The following is a 24,369-nucleotide window of genomic DNA, read 5'->3' as shown; positions in this document are numbered from 1 at the left end:
ATTTACAGTATCGCAAACCTTTAAATAATCAGGTTAAAACAGGTTAAGTTTTATGTCCAGTTCAGGTCACAGGCAGGGTCCATTTTGTTTCATATAGACCAAAGTTACTTGCTGTGTAACTCGGCTGCTCTGCTATACTCCTGTAAACCATTAAAGAAGATTTAAGATTTCAAAAGGAGACACACATACCTACTAAGGCAGGGGTGCCCAAACCTTTCGGACTGAAGATCGACTTTTCGATCAACCAACCTCCCGCGATCAACCCATTACGGCGCACGCGCACGCAAATACACACAGACGCCATGATGAGCAACAGCCTGACATGGACACTTCTGCAGTCTGTTAACTATCGTAGCTCACACGTACCGTTTTAAAGTGCCTCCCTTGGCCCGCTAGATTCCTATTCTTTGCCCGTGCCCTCTGTAAATTGGAGACGAAACAAACTCTGTATGAGAATAATGATAACGATAAAAGATATAGCGCAACAGCTCTGATCACAAGGTGCGATTTCAGACTGTTGAGCGCAAACAACTTCCGGTGATGCAGGTCACACACCACCGTAGGTTAAAGATTTACCTGCTTTATTTTTATCTTAGTTTTCTAATACCTTTTGTGAAAATTAGACTGATAGGATGATTAGGGTGCAGTGTACATTAACATAAAAAAATATATATATTACGAACATGCACAAAGACACACAAATGGTTGTTGTTGTTTTTTTTTCTCCCCTACACCCCTCGCGATCGACTTGTGACCAGTCCGCGATCTACCGGTCGATCGCAATCGACGTAATGAGCACCCCTGTACTAAGGGCTCAGCCAGTGACCCAAACCGCGAGGAATTTTTCAAAAGCCAAATTTATCAATTTAAAACGGTACCAGCTGATTTTTGTGTTCATAATTAGAAACTATGCATGATTGAGGTACATATGAAAATGAAGCGACATGAATTGAAAATAAAAACACAATATATTGCGCTTTTACTGCTGTCTGATATGAGGCTGTGGTTTTACTGTATTATAATTTTTTTTGTGACCATCCTTGAGAGGTTAGACCAGTATCGAAACTGAGGAAGGGAGGAACTCTTGGAAAGAGACTGAAAGATGCACTAAACTTCAAGTGAGGCATTTACTCACAAAAATGTATCCATTATTTTTTGTGTCGGTCTTCTCACTCTACCTCTAAGGGAGAGACTGGACACCCTGCGGAGGAAACTCATTTCGGCCGCTTGGATGCAGGATCTTGTTCTTTCGGTAATGGCCCACAGCTCCTGACGACAGATGAGGGTAGGAACGTAGAACGCCTTTCTGCTCAGTTCCTTTTTAACCACAACAGAAAAATACAAAATCAACATCACAGCAAATGCTACACCAATCCGCCTGTTGATCTCACGCTCCATTCTGCCCTCACTTGTGAAAAAGACCTCAAGATACTCAAATTCCGCCACTAGGGGCAGGATCTCATTCTCAACCTGTCGAAGGTATTCCACCAAGGTCTCATATTGGGAGGTGCTGTTTTTCATCCAAACTACTTCACACACAGCTGCAAACTGCTCCAGTGAAATTCGGGGATCATGGCTGGAAGAAGACAACATCACCACATCATCTGCAAAGATCAGAGATGCAATACTGAGGCCACAAAACCAGGCCCCCTCAAGACTTCGGTTGCGCTTGGAATTTTGACTTTTTAATACGGAATCGTGACAAAGGGCGGTGTTGACAGAGTCCAAACCTCACTGGAAACAAATGCAACTCACTGCAGGCAATGCGGACCAAACTCTGTCACTAGTGGTAGAGTGAGCGAATTCCTCTTATCAAGGGGTTCAATATCCCGTGCTCCTGTCACAATAAACACAGGGATGAAGAGGAATGTATAAAGCTTATATTCCTAATTTTTTCTGAGTAGTCTATAGCTATTCAGAAAAGGTGAGGTATATTTTGCTGTCAACAATGTTCTCAGGGAGAGGTCGGGGGGTTAAAAATTGTAAACACTGAGCTTTAGTGTAACGGAGTCATCAGGTGTTTGCTTCAGAGATACTCAGAAACACATAAAAGTAAAGAAGTGGATGTCCTTGCAAAAACAGACATACACAAACACAAAACAAACAACAATTTTGCCCTTCAACCTCCTGCAAGAGAAGAGCAAGTTGTGCAAAAAGTTCAGAAACCTTAAACAGTTGGACACATTTTGAGTTATGTAAATTTGTAAGTATATCTGTTTTATTTTTTGTAAAGATAAATCAAGAACTTTAAAAGCAATAGTGGTGAGTATTTTTCTTCAAGTTTTTTTTCTTCTGCATATGAAATCACAGGAAGCTGATTCATTCATTCATTTTTCGAACCACTTTATCCTCAGAAGGGTCGCGGAGGGTGCTGGAGCCTATCCCAGCTGTCTTCAAGCAGTAGGCGGGGGATGCCCTGAATCGGTTGCCAGCCAATCGCAGGGCACACAGAGACGAACAACCATCCATGCCCACACTCACACTTAGGGACAACTCAGAGTGTTCAATCAGCCTGTCATGCAGGTTTTTGGAATGTGGGAGGAAACCAGAGTACCCGGAGAAAACCCACGCAGGCCCGGGGAGAACATGCAAATTCCACACAGGGAGGCCAGAGCTGGAACTGAACCCGGTACCTCTGCACTGTGAAGTCAACGTCCTAACCACTGGACTACCGGGCCGCCAGTAAGCTGCTTAATTTGCAAAAATAGAAAAAAAGTTGGTCCAAGACCAAATAAGTACAGTAGTATGGATATTTGCCAAAAAGCACACACTCATCAAAACACATTAGAAACTCAAATAAGTACCAAATCTTAAATATTAAAAGGTTGACCAGTGAAAGTATAAACTGACTTGCAAATTGATTTCCATTTTGCATATGGAAATTTTTGGTTATCTAACCAAGGAATTGTTTTACTGCATCCACTTGATAATCTAATGCAGTTAGTTAGCTGCCTTACATTTGTAAGGTAACGGTGCTTGATTTTTTTTTTCAGTGTAATAAAAAAAGTGTGCCTCCCTGAAGTTTGATTTGGATTGCTTAGCAAACATTTGTTTCAGTAGCAGAATTTGTGACGATCTTCGAAATAGGGTATATTTATATATATACTTTGACTTCAAGGAGTACTGCACAGGTATTTGCGACTCAATTTTGCATTGTCGTCTGGTAAATTCTGGTGTTATAGTGCCTCTTAGAGGCTGAAACCGAGTGACACAGCGTTAAAATCCACTCACAGCAGAGAAATGGCAAAAGCTCATTTACACTCCGACGTTTGATGTCAAGTTGTCAGTAAGATCCAAATTTATTCATGTTCACCTTTACCCAAAATTATAAACTGCCTGAAGAGACTACATATGAAATAGAGCACCCTCTACCCATAGATTCCTTGTGCACTTGTATCAAACACTGTTAATGATATTGACAACTAAAAAGGAAAAAAGGAAAAACTCAAACATTTCTATATTTGAGTTTACACATTCCTTTTTAGTCCCACATCTGTAGAATCAGCCCAGAGCCCAAATGTGACTCAATCAGAAATTGAATATGATATACAATGTTTTCTTCACTCCATCCACAACATTGAGGGATATTTGAACATCCCATCAGCACAAAGTGTCATACAACTATGCTGACATACACACTATGAGGGGACTGGAATTTGGTGGACTATCTAATATTTTATTTGAAAACTGATTGTTTTAGTCTCTATGTTGTCCACAGGGGGCCAAAGAATGTGTTTGTGTGTGTGTGTGCGTGCATGTTTGTTTTGTGTGAGTGTGTGTGTGTGTGTGTGTGTGTGTTTGTTTTGTGTGTGTGCGTGTGCGTGTGCGTGTGCGTTCATGTTTGTTTTGTGTGTGTGTGTGCGTTCATGTTTGTTTTGTGTGTGTGTGTGTGTGCGTGCATGTTTGTTTTGTGTGTGTGTGTGTGTGTGTGTGCGCGTGCGTGTGCGTGCATGTTTTTTGTGTGTGTGTGTGTGTGTGTGTGTGTGTGTGTGTGTGTGTGTGTGTGTGCGCTTGCGCATATGGGTGTTAGGGATGGGTTTGAATGGTCTGGGTGCTGACAAGGTCCATGTGTGATGACATTCAGTTGAATGATGGAGGAGCAGAGAGAGGACAGAAAGATCAAAGGCATCTGAAAACCCCTACAAAGAGATTAATACAGATATTTAAAGAATATTTGACAAAGCAGTCAAGACAAACGAAGGTAAAAACAAAACTGGACATGACATAAACAAGGTGAGCTTGTGCTTGACAGGCATGGAATCAAATAGACTGCGGCCAGTTTGGGAATATCAGTAACGGATTTCCACAAGTGGATTTCTCCAACATGGAATAGTGTGGGGACTTGGAAGACACACACAGACACACACACGCAGACGCACACACACACACACACACACACGCGCGCACGCACACGCACACACTGTATACAGGCCTTCCTTCCTCTGGTTTCCTGTCGTGACCGGCGGCTGTGGCAGTGGAGCGAGTCAGCATGCAGGAGTCTCCAGGTGCTTTGGGTGTCGATGGCAGCTACACCAGCAATGTTCCGGCTTTCCTCACCAAATTGTGGACTCTAGTGGAGGATCCGGATACCAACCACCTAATTTGCTGGAGCGCTGTAAGTAGCCCAAAATCATCTCCTGGACACTCATAAACAAGGGCTCAAATTACTCTGTACTTCAAAAGCCTTGCTTTTGACATACAGTTAAATTGGTTCCCCATAATACCATGTCAAACTAAAACTGAAATATAACGTGTCAGCTTTGGACCACCCAAATGAATAGGTGTCAAGTACACAGGGCATTTTTTTTTCATTCTAATCAAGGAACAACAACAACAGCACACGCATATGTTAATGTACAATTTATACAAATGTCTTTGTATTAAAATAAAAATGTCTTGCTAACACCTTTTATCGTTCATTTACAGGTTAGCTATAAGCCAGTGCAGCGAGTCATTAGGATATACAGTATATTAATAATAACAAAGAAAAGCTCATTTCGTAATTTTAGAATTTCCACAATAAAAGTCACAAAAAATTCATGATAATGCTATGCCATATCGTAGGGTTGATTAATCTTTCCTGTGAATTTGCAGGATTGAAAATGAAGTCAGCAGTCATTACTTTTTTTTTCTCTCAGTTTGCTCCCTGTGATATATTTTATATCTTTACACTGTAATAGTACCACTAATACTACTCATACAATATAGAAAAAAGGCAATGTATATTTGCTGGCGGCAGGATGAATCCTTCGAAATCATCACTTTTCAGAAAACCCCAAAAATGGCACGTTTGTTCAACATTACTTCGCCAAAGACAGCAAACCATTTTCAACACTTTGGTGAATAATTTGCAAAAATAACACGCACACATATGGACTGACCAAAATTATAGATTTGTGAAAAACTATGACATTTACAAAAATTGTGACAGAATGTTTTGGCACTATGCCAGCGAATGTGAGAAAGAAAGAAAAAGGTATTGCTTAGAAAATGCCCTATGCAAAAAAACAAGAAACCCTGGATGAAAAACGGTCACGTGTACTGTCTCTGTCACGTCCATCGTTGTCAAAGCCGTGCATTTGTAAGACCTCGATCATGAACAAATTCATTTTGCATGACAAAAACAAAACAAAACAAAACAACCAACTTCATGCAATTTTTTTAGTGAGCTGGTTGGAGCGTCTGTCTGCTGGTTGACAACCATTTTTGTCATTTTAATGGCATTGATAGGGTAGTGTGATGTTATAGTGGTCAAGACAGCTGCCACACAGTCATGTGATGCGTTTTCCTCTGACATCCTCAGTTCTTCTCAGTTGATTTGGTTCATTTCTCAAAAACAACTTGTCCAATTGTCACATTATTATGTCACTTGGACACCTGAAAAAAAGCAATTTCTCATTTCTATGAACAAGTCCCAAATACTTTGGCACATCCATGTAAATAAGAGAGTCCAATTCTCTGCTTTGTTCGACATTATCGTTTGCTTGTGTCAGGTTGATCAAAAGTTTTCTGAAATTGCTCATTGCAAGTGAAGATAATTGTTGTGATGTGAATGACATTTTGTGACCTATAAGAAATGGGAAGACTGCACTTATTCGTAGAGGGCTGCAAGTACAATTTTCCATCAGGATATTTTTTTTTCTTTGTGCAGTGTTGTCTTTTGCTTTCCGAATCCCAATGAGGGTGATTGTAGACAAATTACAGTGCAAACAGTAAAACACTGCGTCAGGTAGAATCCTCCTTCCAAAATCATCACTTTTCAGGAGACGTCGTGCCGGGAACCAATCATGCGTACAGAGTGTACAAAACCTCCGAGTCATTCGGCATTTTTTTCTGAATAAACTACTTTGGAAAAAAAACTAAAACGTGATGTGATGAAGCCGCAATAAATAAAGTGCGATATAGCGAGGGATCACTGTAGATAGATTGATAGATAGATAGATATCATGCGTCTTTAAAGTATCCTTTGAGTGTAGATGTAATCCTGCATGTGTCGTGACTCCATTGGACACAAGTTCTGAATGAAAAAATTTAATAACAATAATTACTGCATTTGTCTGTTTCAGACTGGGACCAGTTTCCATGTGTTTGACCAGGGTCGCTTTGCGAAGGAAGTTCTACCAAAGTATTTTAAACACAATAATATGGCAAGCTTTGTCCGACAGCTCAACATGTGTGAGTCTTCTTTTATTCTCATTTCATATTTTTCCCCCCCACACACTTTTCTTCCTAATGCATTGGTATTCTGCTTTGCCCGCGTGTCTAGACGGCTTTCGAAAAGTTGTAAATATTGAGCAAAGCGGTCTGGTCAAGCCTGAGAGAGATGATACAGAGTTCCAACATTTGTACTTCCTTCAGGGACATGAACATATGCTGGAACACATCAAAAGGAAGGTATTGTATGGACATGAAATATTCACAGAACAAAGAATCCTGTGCCCCCCCCCCCCAAAAAAACCTCAGTGTCACAGAAAGACCATGTGTGCAGGTATCAATAGTGAAGAGCGAAGAGACCAAAGTTCGCCAAGAGGACCTCAGTAAACTGCTTTATGAAGTTCAGCTACTGAGAACACAGCAGGACAACATGGAGTGTCAGATGCAGGACATGAAGCAGTGAGTAGACAGCTTGAGTGTGCTCCTCATGATCCTGGAACAAGGCTAGCAGACTAATACAGAAAACAGAAGCAAATTCATGAAGAGCTAAAATTCTGTCACAGATTAAAAAATGATTTTGCTTAAGGATGTCAGACAGACATTTCAATCAGGATTTCATTTTAAAAAATCCTTATTCTGCAAGTACAAGCGTTCAAAATATGCATGCTTGAAAAAACCCAACTCCTGTTGCAATGTTGTAACGTCAACTCGTGCAATGACAGAGCTGTTTTTTTTTTAAATCTCTGGAGGCTATTGTTGTTCAATTGCTGCCTTGTGTTCTTTGTGTGCTGCCGTTTCTTTGTATTCAGCATTGTTCGTTCATGAGAGTAGAGAATGTTCACCTGCTCACCTGACTGGCACACACACACGCATGCACGCACGCACGCACGCACATAACACACACAGTGATCACTTCTGTGCATGCACATGCATACAGTTGAAAAGTGTTTGAAGCCACATTTGAATAAACTAGGTTACTTTTCATACCTCAATAGCCTGATCTATTGATAATAACATTCAACAGAATTAAAAATGCCTACGGGAACCCAGAATGATTATTTCACAAAGCTCTGTTTGGATGGCTCCACAAACAACAATTGTGCAGTACTATTAAACAATTTGATCACTTGAGACATAACGAACAGATGACACAAAAAATGTTAACAGCAAGCTTGCCATGAACGTAAACAGTTTTGGATGCCATGCAAGAACACAAAGAAGAGAAATACGAACACAATAGTTGGGCTGTGTAGAACGTTGTATCATTTCATCACTGCAGAAAAAGGGTTATTTTTCTTGCATTCATTGAAATTAATACAAACTGTTTCCTTGAGCTTGTGATCATATCTTTTTCTTGTACTGTTTGAAGGCAGAATGAGGTTCTGTGGAGAGAGGTGGTTTCACTGAGACAGAACCACACACAGCAACAGAAGGTCATGAACAAGGTCAGTCCATATGATAAGAAGAATAGGACTACTCATATTAATAGGCAGTTGATGAAATGTCCTTGATGGACAATTGTGCCAGTGTTATATCAGTCACAAAGAAGGCACGTGCACAAAGCAGTTGACCATATTTGCCTTCATCATCATCCCTTTTTTTTCTGAAGAATGCACATTTTCTTCAAGCTGCCATAATCAACAAACACTTCCACACATAATCAGCTATTATGCCCAATGCTGATACTTGAAATATTATTTCTTTATCATTCAGATGTTCATTTTTATTGATCATTAATAGAAACATGTAATGAAGGCCACACACTTCTTATGAATCGCAATTGTATTTGACTCATTTTAGTCAATATCACCATGCAAACATATGTATACTGTACATACATTAAATGTAATTTCCCACAACACCTTTCCCTTAGCCAGTCCCACTACATATAATTGTGTGTCTGTGTGCGTGTGCGTGTGCGTGTGTGTGTGTGTGTGTGTGTGTGTGAGAGAGAGAGAGATTGAAAGCTTAGAGAGGGTTGCTGATTCATGCTGTGCCTTTTCTCTCTTTGCCAGCTAATTCAGTTTCTGTTCAGCCAGATGCAGTCCAACACACCCGGCACTGTAAGCCTGAAGAGAAAGCTGTGAGTACGCACGTATGCACGCACATACATACATACATACATACATTCATACATACATACACACACACACACTCACCCATGCACATCCACGCACACACAAACACATGGGGTACCTATCAACAAAAGTGAGACAAATGGGGCCACAGTAGGGCAGAAGGAAGGGCTGGCTCAGCTGACAAACTGAACCATCAGGCTGTGTGAATGGCGACAAGTGCTGAATCAGTCACACACACGCATGCACACGCACGCACAGATGGAAGGCAGAGTAGAGTGCATGACCCTGCTACAGCCAATGTATGTAAAATGCTGGTTCAGCCTTGCAGTGGGAAAGGCCCGTTCTCACACAAAGGTGACAAGAGAACAGACATTTCAGGGTCAGCATGCCACCTGGCAAAGTTGCAATGATGTCTCATGCTTTACCATGAGTTGGCAACAGGATTTGGGAGATCACGGTTATATCCGATGAGTAAATCATTCATTATGAGCACAACTCCAGACCACAGTAGGATTTAATAAAAAAATATAAAAATATAAAATATAGCACATTTCATACACAAGGCAACCCAGTGTGCTTCACACAAGCAAGAAAACAACACCTACAATCTTTTAGAAACACAACAGTTAATGACATTCATCGGCAAAGCACAGAAAAACTAAAGTAGCTTCCAAAAATAACTAAAAGAACATATTGACCACATTTCAACACATTAACGGTAAATGCCTAAAAACATTTCAAAGTAAAGAAATAAGAGTGGGTTTCTGAAAGAGCTGAAAGAAACATGCGTACTTGAGAAAGGCATGGAGAAAAAAAGCAAAGTTTTAACTTGATTTTAAAAGCATTTACACTTGGGGCTGATTTCACTTGTGCTGGTAGCTTATTCCATTTGTATACAGCACAACAGCTAAATTAAGCTTTTTACTTTGAACTCTGGGATCCACAAACTGACCCAAGTCAGCAGATGTCAGAGCTCCTAATGGGTACATTCAATCAGCAAAGTTTCAAGACCCAATTCATTCATTGATTTATAAACTGGTAGCAGAATTTTAAAATCTATTCTACAGCATGGATATGTTTCTGCTTGTCTGCTTGGAGCATGCAATCCTTCAGTCAGGATATGTTTTTCTGCTGATAAAGGTTATTTTAGCGATTGATTTGATATGATTGCAGAATTTCAGGTGTGAGTTTATCAGCACCCCAAGATTTCAGACTTGGTCTTTAGGATAGAAAAATTGCGTGTGTTTTCCAACAGCACTCCCCTTTTCTTTATTGCCAAAAACAATTACCTCAGTTTTGTTTCGGTTGAGGTGAAGGAAATTTCGATTCAACCAGTTGCTCTCAAGAGTGACACAGTGCGTTAATTGAACTGCTGTCATTTGGGGATATTGATTAATATAGCTGTGAGTCATCTGCATAACAACATTGAAGTATTTGACCCAAAGGTAACATATACAGACTGAACAACAGGGGTCTGAGGACTGACCCTTGAGGGACTCCAACATGTCATGACCAATCAAATTCAAAACTTCCAATGGTCACAAAGTAACAAATTTCTCCCAAGTAGGACTTTAACCATTTCAGGACTGTTTCATTTAATCCCACCCATATTATAATCAATTGTGTCAAATGTGTTCAATCTTTTGTCATCTCGTACTTCAAGGACGTTACTCAATACTCTACAGTCCAAATAACTGGCTGACCAACTGACCAGTCAGTTAAAACAAACAACCAAACAAACAAACAAACAAATATACAAAAAACCAAACAAACTAACTAACTAAGTAACTGACCCAAAAAGAGATTTTCAGCATATTGACACTGCTCTGAGTCAGATGTTTAACATTGAAACTTCATTGTCTGTTCAGGCCACTGATGTTGGATGATGGCTCCATTAGCCCCCCTGCCTCCAAGTTCAGCCATACTAACCCAATGGAGCAAATACAAGAGCCCTTCTACATACAATCGGTGAGAGAAAATTCAAATTGTACACGTTGCATTTTATGCAGCTGCCCTATATTTACAGATTCCTTATATTCATGAACAAAACTCAATGTACTGGGATAAATAGCAACTGGAATAACAAGATACTATAGTGACACATATTATGGTGATGGCAATAATATTCTTTGATTATTAATACGTACTTCGGTATTAGTTTACAAAGGTCTCCACACTCCTTGAGAGGCAAACAACCCCTTTTTCTGGCATTTCCTTTTATATACTTTAATGATGAAGATAGTGCACTATTTGAGTGCACTCCATTTACCATTTAACATTTTGAGAATTACATTATTCATTTGTTGGATTATGGCGCATTTTTACAAAATAGCGCAAAATGTGAATCCATCCTAACACCATTCACTGATGTAAACACGAATAGCGATTTTGAGTGTAAGCACAGGCTCTTTTACACACACACACACACACACACACATACACACACACACACGCATAAAATTACAAAATTTGGCCATCATCCGTCAGCGGCCTGGGCTCCATATATCGCCAGTCCGTCCCCCCACCCAAAAAAAATAAATCCACAAACAAACAATCAAAAAAAACACATCATAGTCCGACAGATGAAAAGCCAATGTGATTAAAATAATAAATGGAGTGGATCACCTAACAGTGCAGCTTCATTTTAAGGCCCTGATCAAAGAGCTTTCCACAGACATAACACTCACATATATTTCCCATACACTTATTTGCTAATCTAGCAAATTGAAGTTTATAAAATATCTTACCTCAACCAGAATACTATATATATATATATATATATATGTGTGTGTGTGTGTGTGTGTGTGTGTGTGTGTGTGTGTGTGTGTGTGTGTGTGTGTGTGTGTGTGTGTGTGTGTGTGTGTGCGTGCGTGCGTGCGCGCGTTACTTTTTTTAATTAACAAAAGGGATTGAATTAAAGAATTGCTATTTTTAGTGGCATCAAACTGATGTCACCAATTCGTATGTAACTGTATGGTTTCCAAATTTCTGACCGTGCTTTGAAGTTACCAGTACTTTGCATCCAACACTCACCACTGGTTTACATGAAAGATGAATTGTACACACCATCATGGAAAAATTTGACAAATCCTATGTTTTCTATCAAGGCCTATATGCTGCAGCTGGTTTGTGATATCAACACTAGATGGAAACAGTGCTTAGTGAGAGATACGGTCAGGTGTGAGCACCTTAATGTTGTAACTTTGCCTGAGAAAAAACATTACTATTCTTTCCTCTGTGATCTCTTCACAAGGGTTCTTCAATTTCTGCACAGATGTGTTTTCTCTGAGTTGCTCCTTGTTTTTCAGGGATGGGTAGTTTAGACCGCAGAAGAGGTTGTTGATCACATTGACCTGTGGGCTTATGAATCGCTGAGACCTTTTTACATGCATTCTGTACAGTAAATTCAATTGACTTTATTGCTCTTCTTTTTCAGCCATCCAGTGATACTGCTTCGTGTTCTACCACTGGGCTGACAGGTGGGCCGATCATATCGGATGTAACAGACATGTCTCAAGCCAGCATGCTACAAATGCAGCCTGAAGAGACCAGGTGAGTGAAATTGATATCGGCAGCAGGATATTTCTCAACATGAATTCCTGTCATCCTACTCAACATGAGTCACAAACTCCCAACAAATGGATAAGAGCTGTTTGAAATTGCTAAAAAGGGTAACACACCTGCTAAAAACAAACAAACAAACAAAAAACTTGGAAGGTGATTGTTTAGGTTCTTTATTTAGTTTATCCCCATAACAGTCACTGATCTCACTGCATGCCACTGGTATGTTGGCACTGTAGGCATAACATTTGCTGTCCACAGAAATTGTTCAAGGAGTGCTGTTTCTTCAGAATGGCACATGCATATATATGTTGCTGTGTCTCCCAGCTCAGTGGAAGTAGGAGAATGTGGAGGAAATGCCAAAATACAGGCTAGAATTGCTTGAATGGTCGAAGTGTACAGTAAAAGTACTAAACTAGGTAGCAGTACCGCTCTCTGCTTCATTGTGCAAAGACGAACAGGAGGCAAGAGGAAAATTGGCACCCAGCTGGGCACTTGTGTGCATGTTTTTGCCCAAAGAAATCTAGATAGAAGCAGGTTCACTGAGGGCCTGGCATGCATATGCAGAGCCTCTGCTCATAGCTTGGCAATATACAGTCAAAGGAGTGTTTGCCAGAGAACACCACAACTGTCGGATTGCCCATTGGAGCCCTGTTCTCTTTAAAGATCAACCTCATACTTAGACAGTCAGACATATTTGAGACATGCGAGAGAATCTGCAGATCACAGCCTCCAGAATGACAGGTCTGGCCTTGGACCAGTCCATGATTCATATATAAATATGAAATAAATATAGTATTGTATGACTGAAATGTATGTATGTATGTATGTATGAATGTATTTTTTCATTTGTCAATTTAGTTATTGAGGGTTGGCCATTTACAACTTAAATGGTAAATGGCTTTTTATTACCAACACTTACAGGATCGGTGGTGATGCTTTGTGATTGACTTTCATTTTGATAGTTGTAGCAAGCCTTAAAAAAAAAAAGTATACACAGACCACTTTGTATGTAATTTCCCTCATTTTTTTAAGTCATAGGGAAAAGTGCCTGATGCTGATCAAAGAAGAGCCTGTGAGTCCAGGAGTGAGAGCAGGAGTGAAAGGAGGCAGTGTTGGCGTAGGAGACACTCTGGCATTGACCTCCTCCTGTGAGGTGTGCACCTCAGAACCTCCTGTCCTTCCTGTCGCAATGGTGCAATCTGTTTTGGAGGGGAGAGGCTCCTCCACCTCAGTGACAGAGAGGAGGATTAAGAGAGCTACGATAGAAAGGTACGCGCTCCCATCCAGTAGATGTTTATGCACACACAACTTGTCACAGTGTGTATTTGTGCCTGCAGAGTGGAGTGTGCTTCTGATGCAGTGGAAAATATGGATATGAGCTTGGAGGAGTTGCAGCAGCTGATACTCAGGAGCCATCAACAGAGTAACATGGATCCAGGGACCAGTACTGTTATGGACGTAAGCACACACAGGCATGCACACACGTTGATAGTGGCTGTAAATAGTCTTCACACCCCTTTTCAAATACCAGATTATTGTCATCTCGAGAAATGAGACCTATAACTTGTACAACTCAATTGTGTTTTTTTCGTAATGTTTTTGTTGTTGTTGTTGTTTTAGAGAGGGGAAGTAAAAATGAACAACTGATATAATGAGGTTGACCTTTTTATAACCGAGATGTGACTGTGTCCAGCATTCACTAATTTCATTCAAATTTGTGTTAAATAGAAGTCAGTGAGTACCCGTCACCATTTAAAGAGCCTTTGATGAATCCAAAATACATTTCAGATGTTCTAGTACGCTTTTACCTACATTTCTTTAACTTTTTTGGAGAAGCCTGACATTTCTGTTCAAACACTGACTGCTATTTGGAACTGTTCATAATTTGCTTTATCTTGAGTGAGGCGCCAGTCCCAGCTAACCAAAAACACTCCCAAAAGATGATGATGGCACTGCCATGCTTCAAAGTAGGTTTTCTATGTCAAAATTCTCAATTGAGTTGGACATGTTATCGGATACGGAAATATGTATTTCCACATCAATGGTGGAAAAGGTTTTGAAATAATTTATTTGAACATGGGGATGTAGACTTCTTATATCCATTGCGTACGTGTACAATTCTAAAATAACCACTGCACTTACACAGTATTTGGCCTTTCACTATTCCCTGCCCTGCAAACCAGATATGTTGCCGCAGCTTTTGTCTCTTTTGCAGCCCTTCAATGTAAACCTTCCACTGACTGAATGGAGCTTCAATGAGATGGAGTCCAGCCTCAAATCAGTAAGTTGAATGTGCATTTTGTCCATCCTTACTCCTCTATAATAAAATGTTTCCCTCAAAGGTGTTAGCTATTTTGTCCATTTCATCAACTTCCCAAGTCATCTTTTCCATGCCAGAGTGAGCATTAAAATCACTCGCATTGCGGTGCATGTGTCTGTCACTTCACAGTATGTCTTCCAAAACCAAGAACCTGAGGCTTTTCCAGCATCAACTTGTGAGAAACAGTGATCAGTTTGTGCGTGAGTGGTCCTTTTTGAAATGGAAGGTAATAATCTTGCCACATAATCACATTAGGATTTTGACTGTTGGGATATATTTGTTTTAAAATATCTTCCATGTTTATTCAAATACAGTGCATTATGATATTGTTGCTGATGACAAACTTATGATGATTCAGACATTTGAACACAATTAGATTGTCTGTGTTCTCTTGAATGGCCTGTGTAACAGCAGCCATTTATTATAGCATCATGATAAAAACATTTCTCTATTGGCTGCCAACTTTGTCTTTTAAAACATGCAATTAGGCTTCAGACCAAGCGTATCACCCTTTCATTTGGTTATAATAGCACAACAAAGGCACGGACTGATCCGGTCCTTTTATCTTACATGCTTGCAAAAGTATACTAACTGCAACCATCAGAGGACTCCATATTTTCATTTGAATTTTTTAATGGATGCCGGGAAGATCGAGACATGGCCCCGGAGCCTTTTTTTGCTCCACTCCCACGATTCTTACTCTTGGATTCTTGGCCAGCGGCTGGGGTTTGAGGCGGACTTGGCCTAGCCCATGTTGCAATGCGTGACTCCACCGTCTTTAGTGATCGATTTTACATGATTGCTAAAAGTCAGGTCTGGTTTCAACTAGAAACTCAACTACTTTTGCGGAGCTGATAGACAGTAAAGGTACATTTTCGCTGAATAGGGCTAATTGAGTCATGCAGGGGAACGTCAGTCAAACTGGCAAATAAACTGTGAATTACGCAAATGAAAAAAAAACTTCACCTTGCTACCTATCCTTAAAAGTTGACAGGAACTCAAATGGCTTGTATCTGTCATAGGAAGCCATGATTACATCAGCTCGTCCTTGTTTGAATAAATTCTGGACAGATTCTCTCTTGTTTCAAACAGTGGCTGTGAGTGCATGTTCGCTTCTAATGCGCAAAATCTGTTGAATGTGTATATATATATATATATATATATATATATATATATATATATACAGGTATATACAAAATAACCTTCGGACGAGACAGCACTTACTTTGCTCCATACTTACCCGATTTCTTTAGATTGTGTGATGTTATCCTCGCTCAGTTGTACGATATTATTTGCAGACATTATGGTTAATATTAAAGTTACATACTATCTGGAGGAATTGCTGACATATCACTTTGACCCGGTTCAGCAATCATCTGCTACAGAATTTAAAAGAGAAAGAAAATAACATTAATATTCATTTCAGTAATTCCGAAGAATTTATGGCTCCCATGGAATCTTGTATGAAACGGTTCAAATACCTCTAATTGCCGACATTAATGTATTGTCCTTTCTCACTTGCCATACAGTGATGCAAATCTGTAATCAAGGACTGTAAAAGTCGTCCGATGTACCAAAACTGCAATCAATGGTCATCAAAATTTATGTTAACATCATTACTTAATGCTCACATCAACCTCTGAAAATGACTGACCAAGTATTATGGATTTTAGGATGCTTTCTTCTTCATAGAGGCGCTCACCACAAAGTTTGTATCACTTCACAAGAGAAACGCTTTGTCCATAAAACACAAAACACATGTTTTGCTAAATTAAACAATATCACACTTTTAACTCTGCATTAGTATTTCATAACACAAAATTAGCGACTATTATGAAATAAAATAATAAATAAACTTTACGTTATATATCGTATAAAATCTGTGCCTCAAATGGGGGGGGGGGGGGGGTTAAAAAACTTAGTGGCCAACTTTCTTAAATGGATTGAGTGTTAGTGAAATGGGTGTCCGTAGGTACTTTGTTATGTCCTCTGAATGTACACTAGGTGGCAGTGTTGCAAAGAAAACGAGATGAAAAAGGTTGTGCTGTTTCAGAAAATACAATGTTTGGCCTTGTTATTTTGCCTCCGTCACCACATACTTAACCCGATTAGGGACAATTAAAGGGACGGACGAAAACCCACTTGCACCCTTGCTTAGTCCTCCGTAAAAAAACTCACTTCGTCCTCTGTCCCAAAAATGGACATCCGTTCCAAATACTTTAAAATTGAAAACAAAGCAGAAATGTGACGTCTATGGTTATCAGACAGCAACAACATACTTCTAAATCATCTTTTTAATTGTAAAAATATGTCATCCTTTCAGTGGCAACTTTTTCCAGTACAATCTCTTGCTTTGCTTTGTGTGGACCTAATAATGATACTTTTCTCTATAGGCCACAGACACATCTCACATCCCTGCATGAATTTGATCCTACAGGCTGGGCAAGCTCTGAATTATATTTGCCTTCTTTGCATAAGTTTTATTATGAAATGCAGAAATGATCATATTTGTAAGAATGATGTCTTTTTTCTTGAATGGATTGCTTCAAGTATATCAACTCTTTTACCAGCTACGTGCACACAGTGCATGCTTGGCTTGAGCACTTTAGTCTTTCTGTGAGAGGGAATTCCTACTTATGGAAGTGACTTTTACCTCTTAGAATCATTTTATTACTAATGTACAAGTGAACATTGTGATCATCTGAGTGTGAGAAAACAGGGTGTGAGAGCGTCACTGTATTTTTTTTCTGTATGATTTTTTTGTGTGTGTGAAAAAAAAGATGTAGGAGCAATCAATACAATTTTGTGTGTTAATCTTAATGAAGGTGGCATGGTGATCAACTGGTTAGCACGTCGGTCTCACAGAGCAGAGGCACAGGGTTCGATTCTGGTTCCGGCCTTCCTGTGTGGAGTTTGCATGTTCTCCCTGTGCCTGCGTGGGTTTTCTCCAGGTACTCCAGTTTCCTCCCACATTCCAAAAACATGCATGGCAGGTTAACGGAACACTCTAAATTGTCCCTAGGTGTGATTGTGAATGCAAATGGTTGTTCGTCTATGTGTGCCCTGAGATTGGCTGGCAACCAGTTTCAGGTGTCCCCCGCCTACTGCCCCAAGACAGCTGGGATAGGCTCCAGCACGCCCGCGATCCTTGTGAGGATAAGCGGATTGGAAAATGGCTGAATGGATGGATGGATGGATGAATGTTAATGAAAGGCAAGTTGTCTTTAGTACAATAGAAGACTCTTCAGTGAACATATGGAATCAAGCCACTTTAAAATCTATTCAGAAACAGTTCTAAGTCTCGGTAGGACATACTGTAGGAGGTTTAATATCAAGCCCATATGCTGTACATGTGTAGGACAGACGGGTAGGTAGGGTAATTTTGTCTATTTACATGTTTGGTTTCAAGGATAATCACTGATAGACTTTTCAATTTGATCAAAACAACAGTAACACTGCATTTTTGCACAAACTATATACACGATGCAGTATTTTGTTATTTTATAAATACTGTCATTCTACACTTGCTTGATAAAGTCCACATGGACCTTCATGACAACAAACATATCAGATATTTAGACACTGCCTTTCCTAGTTTCAAATTTCCTCCTGTGTTTTAATATGGGTTCAGTGAGGTGGTTTCTTGAGCATTTCATCATTTATATATCTATAAATTGAAGTAGTGCAGATTTATTCTTTGGAATAAAAACAAAAACCCTAATTTACTCATATGTAATGTCGTTCAGTTCAAAACAGCAACACTGCATAGATTGATCTTTGATAGTTTTAGTGCTAGTATCCTTGAGCAGAAGTTCTTAAAAGATCATATGAATTGTGCAATACTGTACAGAATGCAATATTTGGATGACCGTAGGAATGTAGGGAAGAGCAACTGTGAGTGGTGAAGTGGAACACACCAAAGTAAGATGCACAGCAGAATGAGAATGACTGCCTGTCTCAAAATCCTCAAAGCAGGAGGAACGTGACCTGGAGGAGGATTTCATTTGGCATACTGTTGTGGATCAGAAACCGGGCATCCATTTACATTAAAATATGGTGAACGTTTCACTGATGGAACTTTTACTACTGGTGAACTATATTATGCCTTATAATTGATCAGTGTATCAATTGTTTCCATTTGGACCTGATGTCACGAAAATGGAAGTCCACTCAAGTTGACAAATGACCAGAAAAAAAAGGAGTAAAAGAGAAAACATGTGCCTTCTGCTTTGAGGACTGTAGATATTTGTGACGTCGACCCTCCTTCCCTGTGTATGTCAGCTTTGGTGTAAGACGTGGAATTGCACTAAAAATACAGTTGTATATCTGAAAGTGTACAGCACATTTAAGACAGCATTTATCTTCCTGTTCCTCACAACAATTTGATTGTTTTACAGGAGTGACTACACACATTGAGCTGCTGATGGGTTCTTTATTTATCCTCTTTTCATATTTAACCATTTGCACTGGAAATGAATGGACGTGTGTTAAGTTGCATGCTGCTAAGTATTTGTAGCAAACCAAGTGACAATATGACTGCTGTAAAAGAAAGAGCCTGGCATCCCCAAAAAGCATTGTTACGCTATGAAAAGAAAACAGAATTGAATGTGTCATCTCTCATCATAGGCTTTCTAATATTTTTAAATAAACGACACGCCAAAATATTTGATGACTACCATTAAACAGATTTTCGTGTTTCAATGCTTTTAAAGTGGGCCATCATCAGTTGCAAATGTGAATGTGTTAAAAGGCTTTCATAAAAAGACTAAAGTGCAATGTTACATAGGGTCAAATTATGGATATGTATTTCAAATGTGAACAAAACATTAATAAATGAAAGAAAAGGGATATTTGAATGAGACATTCTCATGGCATTTGTGTTTTGAATTATATCTTCATTTGATGCATACGTCATTTATGATGCATGCATGTTTGTTCGAATGTAACCTTTGAACAATCCTGTGTGGATTTTGCATGTTCTTGCCTTGGTGTGTGTGGGGGTTTTCTGCGGGTACTCCTGTTTACTCCCACATTCCAAACACATGTCCAATAACTTCAAAACTCTGAATTGCGCGTGGTTGGGAATCTGAGTTATTCCATATTCTTTGGGATTGGCTGCTTACCAGTCTTGGGTGCACCTTGCATCTCACGCGAAGTCAGCTGGCGTTGACTCCAACTCACTTAATGTGACCTCATGGGAATAGCAAGCGGGACAGGAAATACAAGTAACTCCAATTATGCTCCTGTTGTTCTGCAATATACAAAAGTAAAGAGGGGCCTAGGTATCATTTCTGAAGTGGGCGGAACAAGTACAAAGCCAACTTTTTCGATCAAATCATCGTCAGCTCACATTCAACTGCTCTTCTCCAGAGAGGCCCTGTAATCAAACGGTCAAACTCTGGCTGACATAAAACATGACGACAGTAAAGCATATGTTAAGTAGAACACAGATTTGGTGAATTCGGCAACACTGAATATCAATATTCAGTATTTAGGAAAACATCATTGTTACTTGCAGGTTTATTGCATACAAGATGGCAAAGAAGCAAAAAGGGGTTCAGTTTATGGTCAACTTTTGTTTTTATCCATCAACATGAATAACAAGTAACATTTGATTGCATGCAGACAGGTCACTCCATCTCATCAGGCCCCTTCATGTTCGACAGATATCACTTCCATTCTAAGTTATAGCTTTTCATTCTGTTTAGCAATCAGTATGTCAGGGCCTCCAGTGCAGCTAATTTGGCCAGGTGAATGTGCCAGAAGTTGGTGGAGGGTGGTGATGAAGCTTTCCAATTTGAAATAATAAATGTACGCCCGCCCCAACATCGGTGCAACCTGAACCCACTCTGGAACATGTGTCAAATAAGGACAGGTCCCCAAGCAAATAAAGCCTCTTGGAGAATTAAAATGAATCTCACGCCAGAAGTTTTTTATTTCTTCACAGCTCCTCAGCATATGAATCAGGGTGCCCTGCCCATTCTGGCACCTCTAGCAGTCCGGCATTTCTTTTCACTTGACTATAGCTTAGAGGGGGTCCAATATTCAGGATCTCGAATTGGACAACCCTAGTTTTGATTTCTCCAGACATCTTCTTCATGTTGCAATACAATACATCCTGATTGATAAATCCTACCTCTCTCAACTCTCAATTTAAGACATGAGGTGTTGTCTGACCATTTTAAAACAATCAAATAATATCTTGAAGCCTCAAACCCACAACCAAATGTTTGCAGTGTTTGTACAGCAAAATCTATGCTCGGGGCACATGTTGAACAGGACCTAAATGTATGGAAATTATTTGGACTTCCAAAACTGGTTTGTCTCAATGTCAAAGAAAGATCTAAGCATATCCCCAGTATCTAAATCCCCAATTACAGTGCTAAAATACACACCAGCAGAGGAAACGTGATTTTCCATATGGAGGCTGCAGCGTGAAAGTATGCATTGAAACTTTTTAAAGAAATCTTTAACTTTTATTTTCGCCAGATAAAAAAGAACAGAATTATTATTTACAGCCATGGCTTGACAAGAGGCAAAGCCACTTGAGGAAAGGAAAAAAGAGAGGAAAGACAATTAAAATAACAAATAAAACAACAACAAAAATGCACACTGTGGATGGGAAATAATAGGATGAGCTTGTGTCTTTATAATGAAAGCTTCATTGCAAAATAGGAGGAAGTGGGTGCCAGCTCCAGCTCAAACCATGGTGAAGTCTTTTCTGGCGGTAGTGCTCAGTTTACCAAGTGTCTCAAACTGAATGCATGATAAAAAAGTGAATTTGGGTCCCCCAGTCCACCTTGATCCACTGGCTTCTGTAATTTATTCAAGTTCAATCACGGACGCTTTTCATTCCATAGAAATGTGTTCCAAACTGCTTTAACCATTTTGAGGGAATCTTCACTGTAAGTCTTTGTAATGAGTCATTGAATTAAGGTTTGCAATTCATTTTCATCACATTGAGCTTGCCCCGGAGCAAAAGAAATAATGGAGACCACTGTTTTACACCAATCTTAATTTTTTTTAACCTGGACCAAATTATCCAATGACAGGGTGAAAAGTATGCCCAAATATTGAATCCCTGAACAGGGCCAAGTAAACTCAGTGGGTTGAAATACGGTCCGGTAGCTGTAGGATGTCAGAGGAATTGCCGATAATTTTGCCCAATTCACCCGCAACTTGATTGGTAGCATCCTGAGAGATGCACATGACATTGATGAAATGTTATCAGGCGAGCTCCTGGTACAAATCAACCCAATTTGGGTGGGATGAATCAGGTCGGTAATCACTTAATGTATCATACTAATAGGTTATTAACAAGAATTTACTGTCACATCCTCCAAGCAGACCGAATACTGTCATATCACATTTTGAAAAAACACAGTATGAGGAATGCGGTGAGCGCAGATTGTGAGCAGAAACTTAGGTTTGCGTTTGGTAGTAGCTTTAAAATATTATAGAGAGCAGATAAGCTAACAAATTGTAGTTAACAATTCGTGTCAGCGTGAGGGCTCTCATTTGGTTTTGGCTTGGTTATGATGCTTTCATGATGCGACTGCTGCAGCAAAGCTGAAACTTGTGCATTTTTTATGACAAAAAATCTTTTTATAGAACTCTGAGTGATGTGAAAATGCAAACCAGCTGCCAGTGAAATCAGTTATTGACGTCAAACTAGTGTGAGGCTCTGAAACAGTGACGTTTCTCGTCTCCTCAAATGGGCATGCCATAAATGCCATTCTTTGTTCTGGGATATCTCAAGTTACTGAACATTTCATTCGCATACTCTACTACAACTTCAATAGTGGTGTTAATTCAAAATAAATATATGTTTTAAAGTATCCATTAATTTGTCTCTAATTTCCAATATTCCTGATGACATGGGTTAAAACCTCATGTGATATACGATAGCTGAGACTGGAAGTTGAGCATTGCAGGCAAGTTCAGCCACCCCCTGTTCCCAAGAAACCACCAAAAACTGAGCTTGAGACCAAACGTTTAGGTGGGAGACTCTATTTTGTGTAACCGATGAAGGTAAGAGCCACATGGCGGAGGTCATTCTAGGTGTTTGTGTACAAAATATGAACATGCATTGCATGTGTGTTAAGTGGCACAATTTTAAGACACAATCACCACTCTTCAAAATATGTGATGAGATAAAACTAAATGGTTTAACATTTACAAGAAACACATCAACATGAATCAAGCCAACCACAATAATCAGATTTTAAACTTTAATTTAATTTGTCTCATATTTGATGTGTAAATTAGTCAAGATTCGGAAATCAATTACAGGTATGAATGGTCAAAAGCTATTTGGTATTTTTAAATAATATTTTGGGATGCTTTTTTTTTTTACAACAACCAGTTACGGTATTATTATTATTATTATTATTATTATTAGTGGTGGTAGTAGTTAGTAGTAGTAGTATGTTTTATCTTTCTACAGTACAACATGCGTATGATTCTGCATTTGGTTTACCTGGATAATTTTAAGGTTCATTGTTTGGTATCCTATCCTCCTCCAACTTTGGAATGACCCGTATAGTATACAAGACAACCATTCACGTCGTCTTTGGACTCTCCTAACATGAATGTTAGGAGGTGACCGAACACCGTCACCGTTCTTCAACAGCGCTGCCCATGAATGTGTTTCCATGAATGCAAACACGACACCCCCCATTTGCCCAGTTCCCATCTTATTTCATTTAATTATACCTGAAAATCGTGGTTGAGTTGGCAACATTACTTAAACTACATCACTGCGCCACTAAACCGCGCCACTGAGAGAATCCAAGAGTGCTGCCCTTCACACACCCCTTCTTCTGACGTCACCAACCTGCAAGTGAACGAATGAAGTAACGACGCACCGACTGAGCCTCTACGGGAGATACCGGGAGTCTGCCGCTTTGCACACACCGTGAGTCGCTGTCACCAGAGGATCCGAAAGGGGCGAAGGTCGACACGAACAATGCGAGCAACCCAGTAACAGAGTGGAAACGAACAGAACCGGACGTGTTTTAGGAGTGAGAAAACATACCAAAAAAGAAGAAAAAAGAAAAAGACGGACGGACAAACGGATCCATTGCAATCCACGATTAAGAGACGAATAGGTGCGGGGGTGGGGGGCCACGTACTGTTGTTCCGTGGACCAAAACGAGTGGAGCCGAGGTTTAAATGTTTTAACAGTACCGCCGTCGCCTTGAGAGCGCCAGAGAGCGGGATCTGCCCAGAGAGAGAGAACGACAGAGGGATCGAAGAGCGCAAAACCGGGATTTGCAACCAGTTCCAAGCCTTTTTTAATTGCATTTGTTTCCGTGGGTGCCGTTACCGGCAACGCTATCAAGCTGTGTTCTTTAACCATGGGATGTACTTTGAGCGCAGAGGAGAGGGCTGCTCTGGATCGGAGCAAAGCCATCGAGAAGAACCTCAAGGAAGACGGGCTCACCGCGGCCAAAGATGTCAAGCTGTTGCTGCTCGGTAAGAGAACCTCCGGTTCAACACCCGCCACCGAGGCTTCTGTGCATCTACGACGTGGGTGTCGGGGTGCTCATTAACGGTTCACAGACGAGAAATAGATTCAGGGATAAAACCCATTTTAATATCGCCGGAACACCATGAAATGATGGATTCAATTGAATTGCTTTTTTGATTGCCTCTGAACACACCCAAATTTGATATTACATCACACACCCATTAAACTTGGGCCTCCATACACAAATATCAGGTACGTGATGATGGATGTCTCAGCAGCGT

The 24,369-nt window shown here is 39.9% G+C and overlaps 2 protein-coding genes across 6 annotated transcripts in view; both read left to right on the top strand.

Annotated features, from left to right (window-relative positions):
• Positions 1–4,104: 4,104 nt before the first annotated feature.
• hsf4 (heat shock transcription factor 4) lies at positions 4,105–19,456 on the top strand. Of its 2 annotated transcripts, XR_015100703.1 has the most exons (14): positions 4,105–4,615; positions 6,567–6,675; positions 6,767–6,894; positions 6,989–7,113; positions 8,024–8,099; positions 8,670–8,737; positions 10,601–10,700; positions 12,169–12,284; positions 13,329–13,565; positions 13,634–13,754; positions 14,512–14,577; positions 14,746–14,842; positions 17,010–17,567; positions 19,014–19,456. XR_015100703.1 is itself a non-coding variant. In XM_086109173.1 (13 exons), exons 1-12 carry the CDS (start codon positions 4,490–4,492, stop codon positions 14,803–14,805), a joined length of 1,332 nt encoding a protein of 443 aa, XP_085965299.1. In that variant the 5' UTR covers positions 4,105–4,489; the 3' UTR covers positions 14,806–14,842; positions 17,010–19,456. The 2 variants fall into 2 exon arrangements, 1 of the variants encoding a protein (XP_085965299.1); XM_086109173.1 differs by having other exon boundaries at positions 17,010–19,456.
• A 4,013-nt stretch (positions 19,457–23,469) lies between these two features.
• The window catches only part of gnao1a (guanine nucleotide binding protein (G protein), alpha activating activity polypeptide O, a), a 103,791-nt gene continuing 102,891 nt past the window's right edge, over positions 23,470–24,369 (top strand). For all 4 annotated transcript variants that reach the window (XM_086110014.1, XM_086110017.1, XM_086110016.1 and 1 more), the window contains exon 1: positions 23,470–24,093. In XM_086110014.1, coding sequence (XP_085966140.1) covers positions 23,976–24,093 — 118 coding nt within the window. In that variant the 5' untranslated portion in view covers positions 23,470–23,975. The remainder of the gene's footprint in view (positions 24,094–24,369) is intronic.

Source organism: Hippocampus guttulatus, chromosome 4 (assembly GCF_054856545.1).
Source record: "Hippocampus guttulatus isolate MCC_2025c chromosome 4, RoL_Hgut_1.0, whole genome shotgun sequence".
Taxonomy (NCBI): domain Eukaryota; kingdom Metazoa; phylum Chordata; class Actinopteri; order Syngnathiformes; family Syngnathidae; genus Hippocampus; species Hippocampus guttulatus.
This window is presented reverse-complemented; position numbering and strand designations above follow the sequence as displayed.

Excerpts from the sequence above, each read along its gene's own strand:
- hsf4 (XM_086109173.1), top strand. The coding sequence starts at position 4,490 with ATGCAGGAGTCTCCAGGTGCTTTGGGTGTCGATGGCAGCTACACCAGC. Across the intron at positions 4,616-6,566 it reads ACCTAATTTGCTGGAGCGCT|ACTGGGACCAGTTTCCATGT; the intron begins GTAAGTAGCCCA and ends TGTCTGTTTCAG. Across the intron at positions 13,566-13,633 it reads AAGAGAGCTACGATAGAAAG|AGTGGAGTGTGCTTCTGATG; the intron begins GTACGCGCTCCC and ends TTGTGCCTGCAG.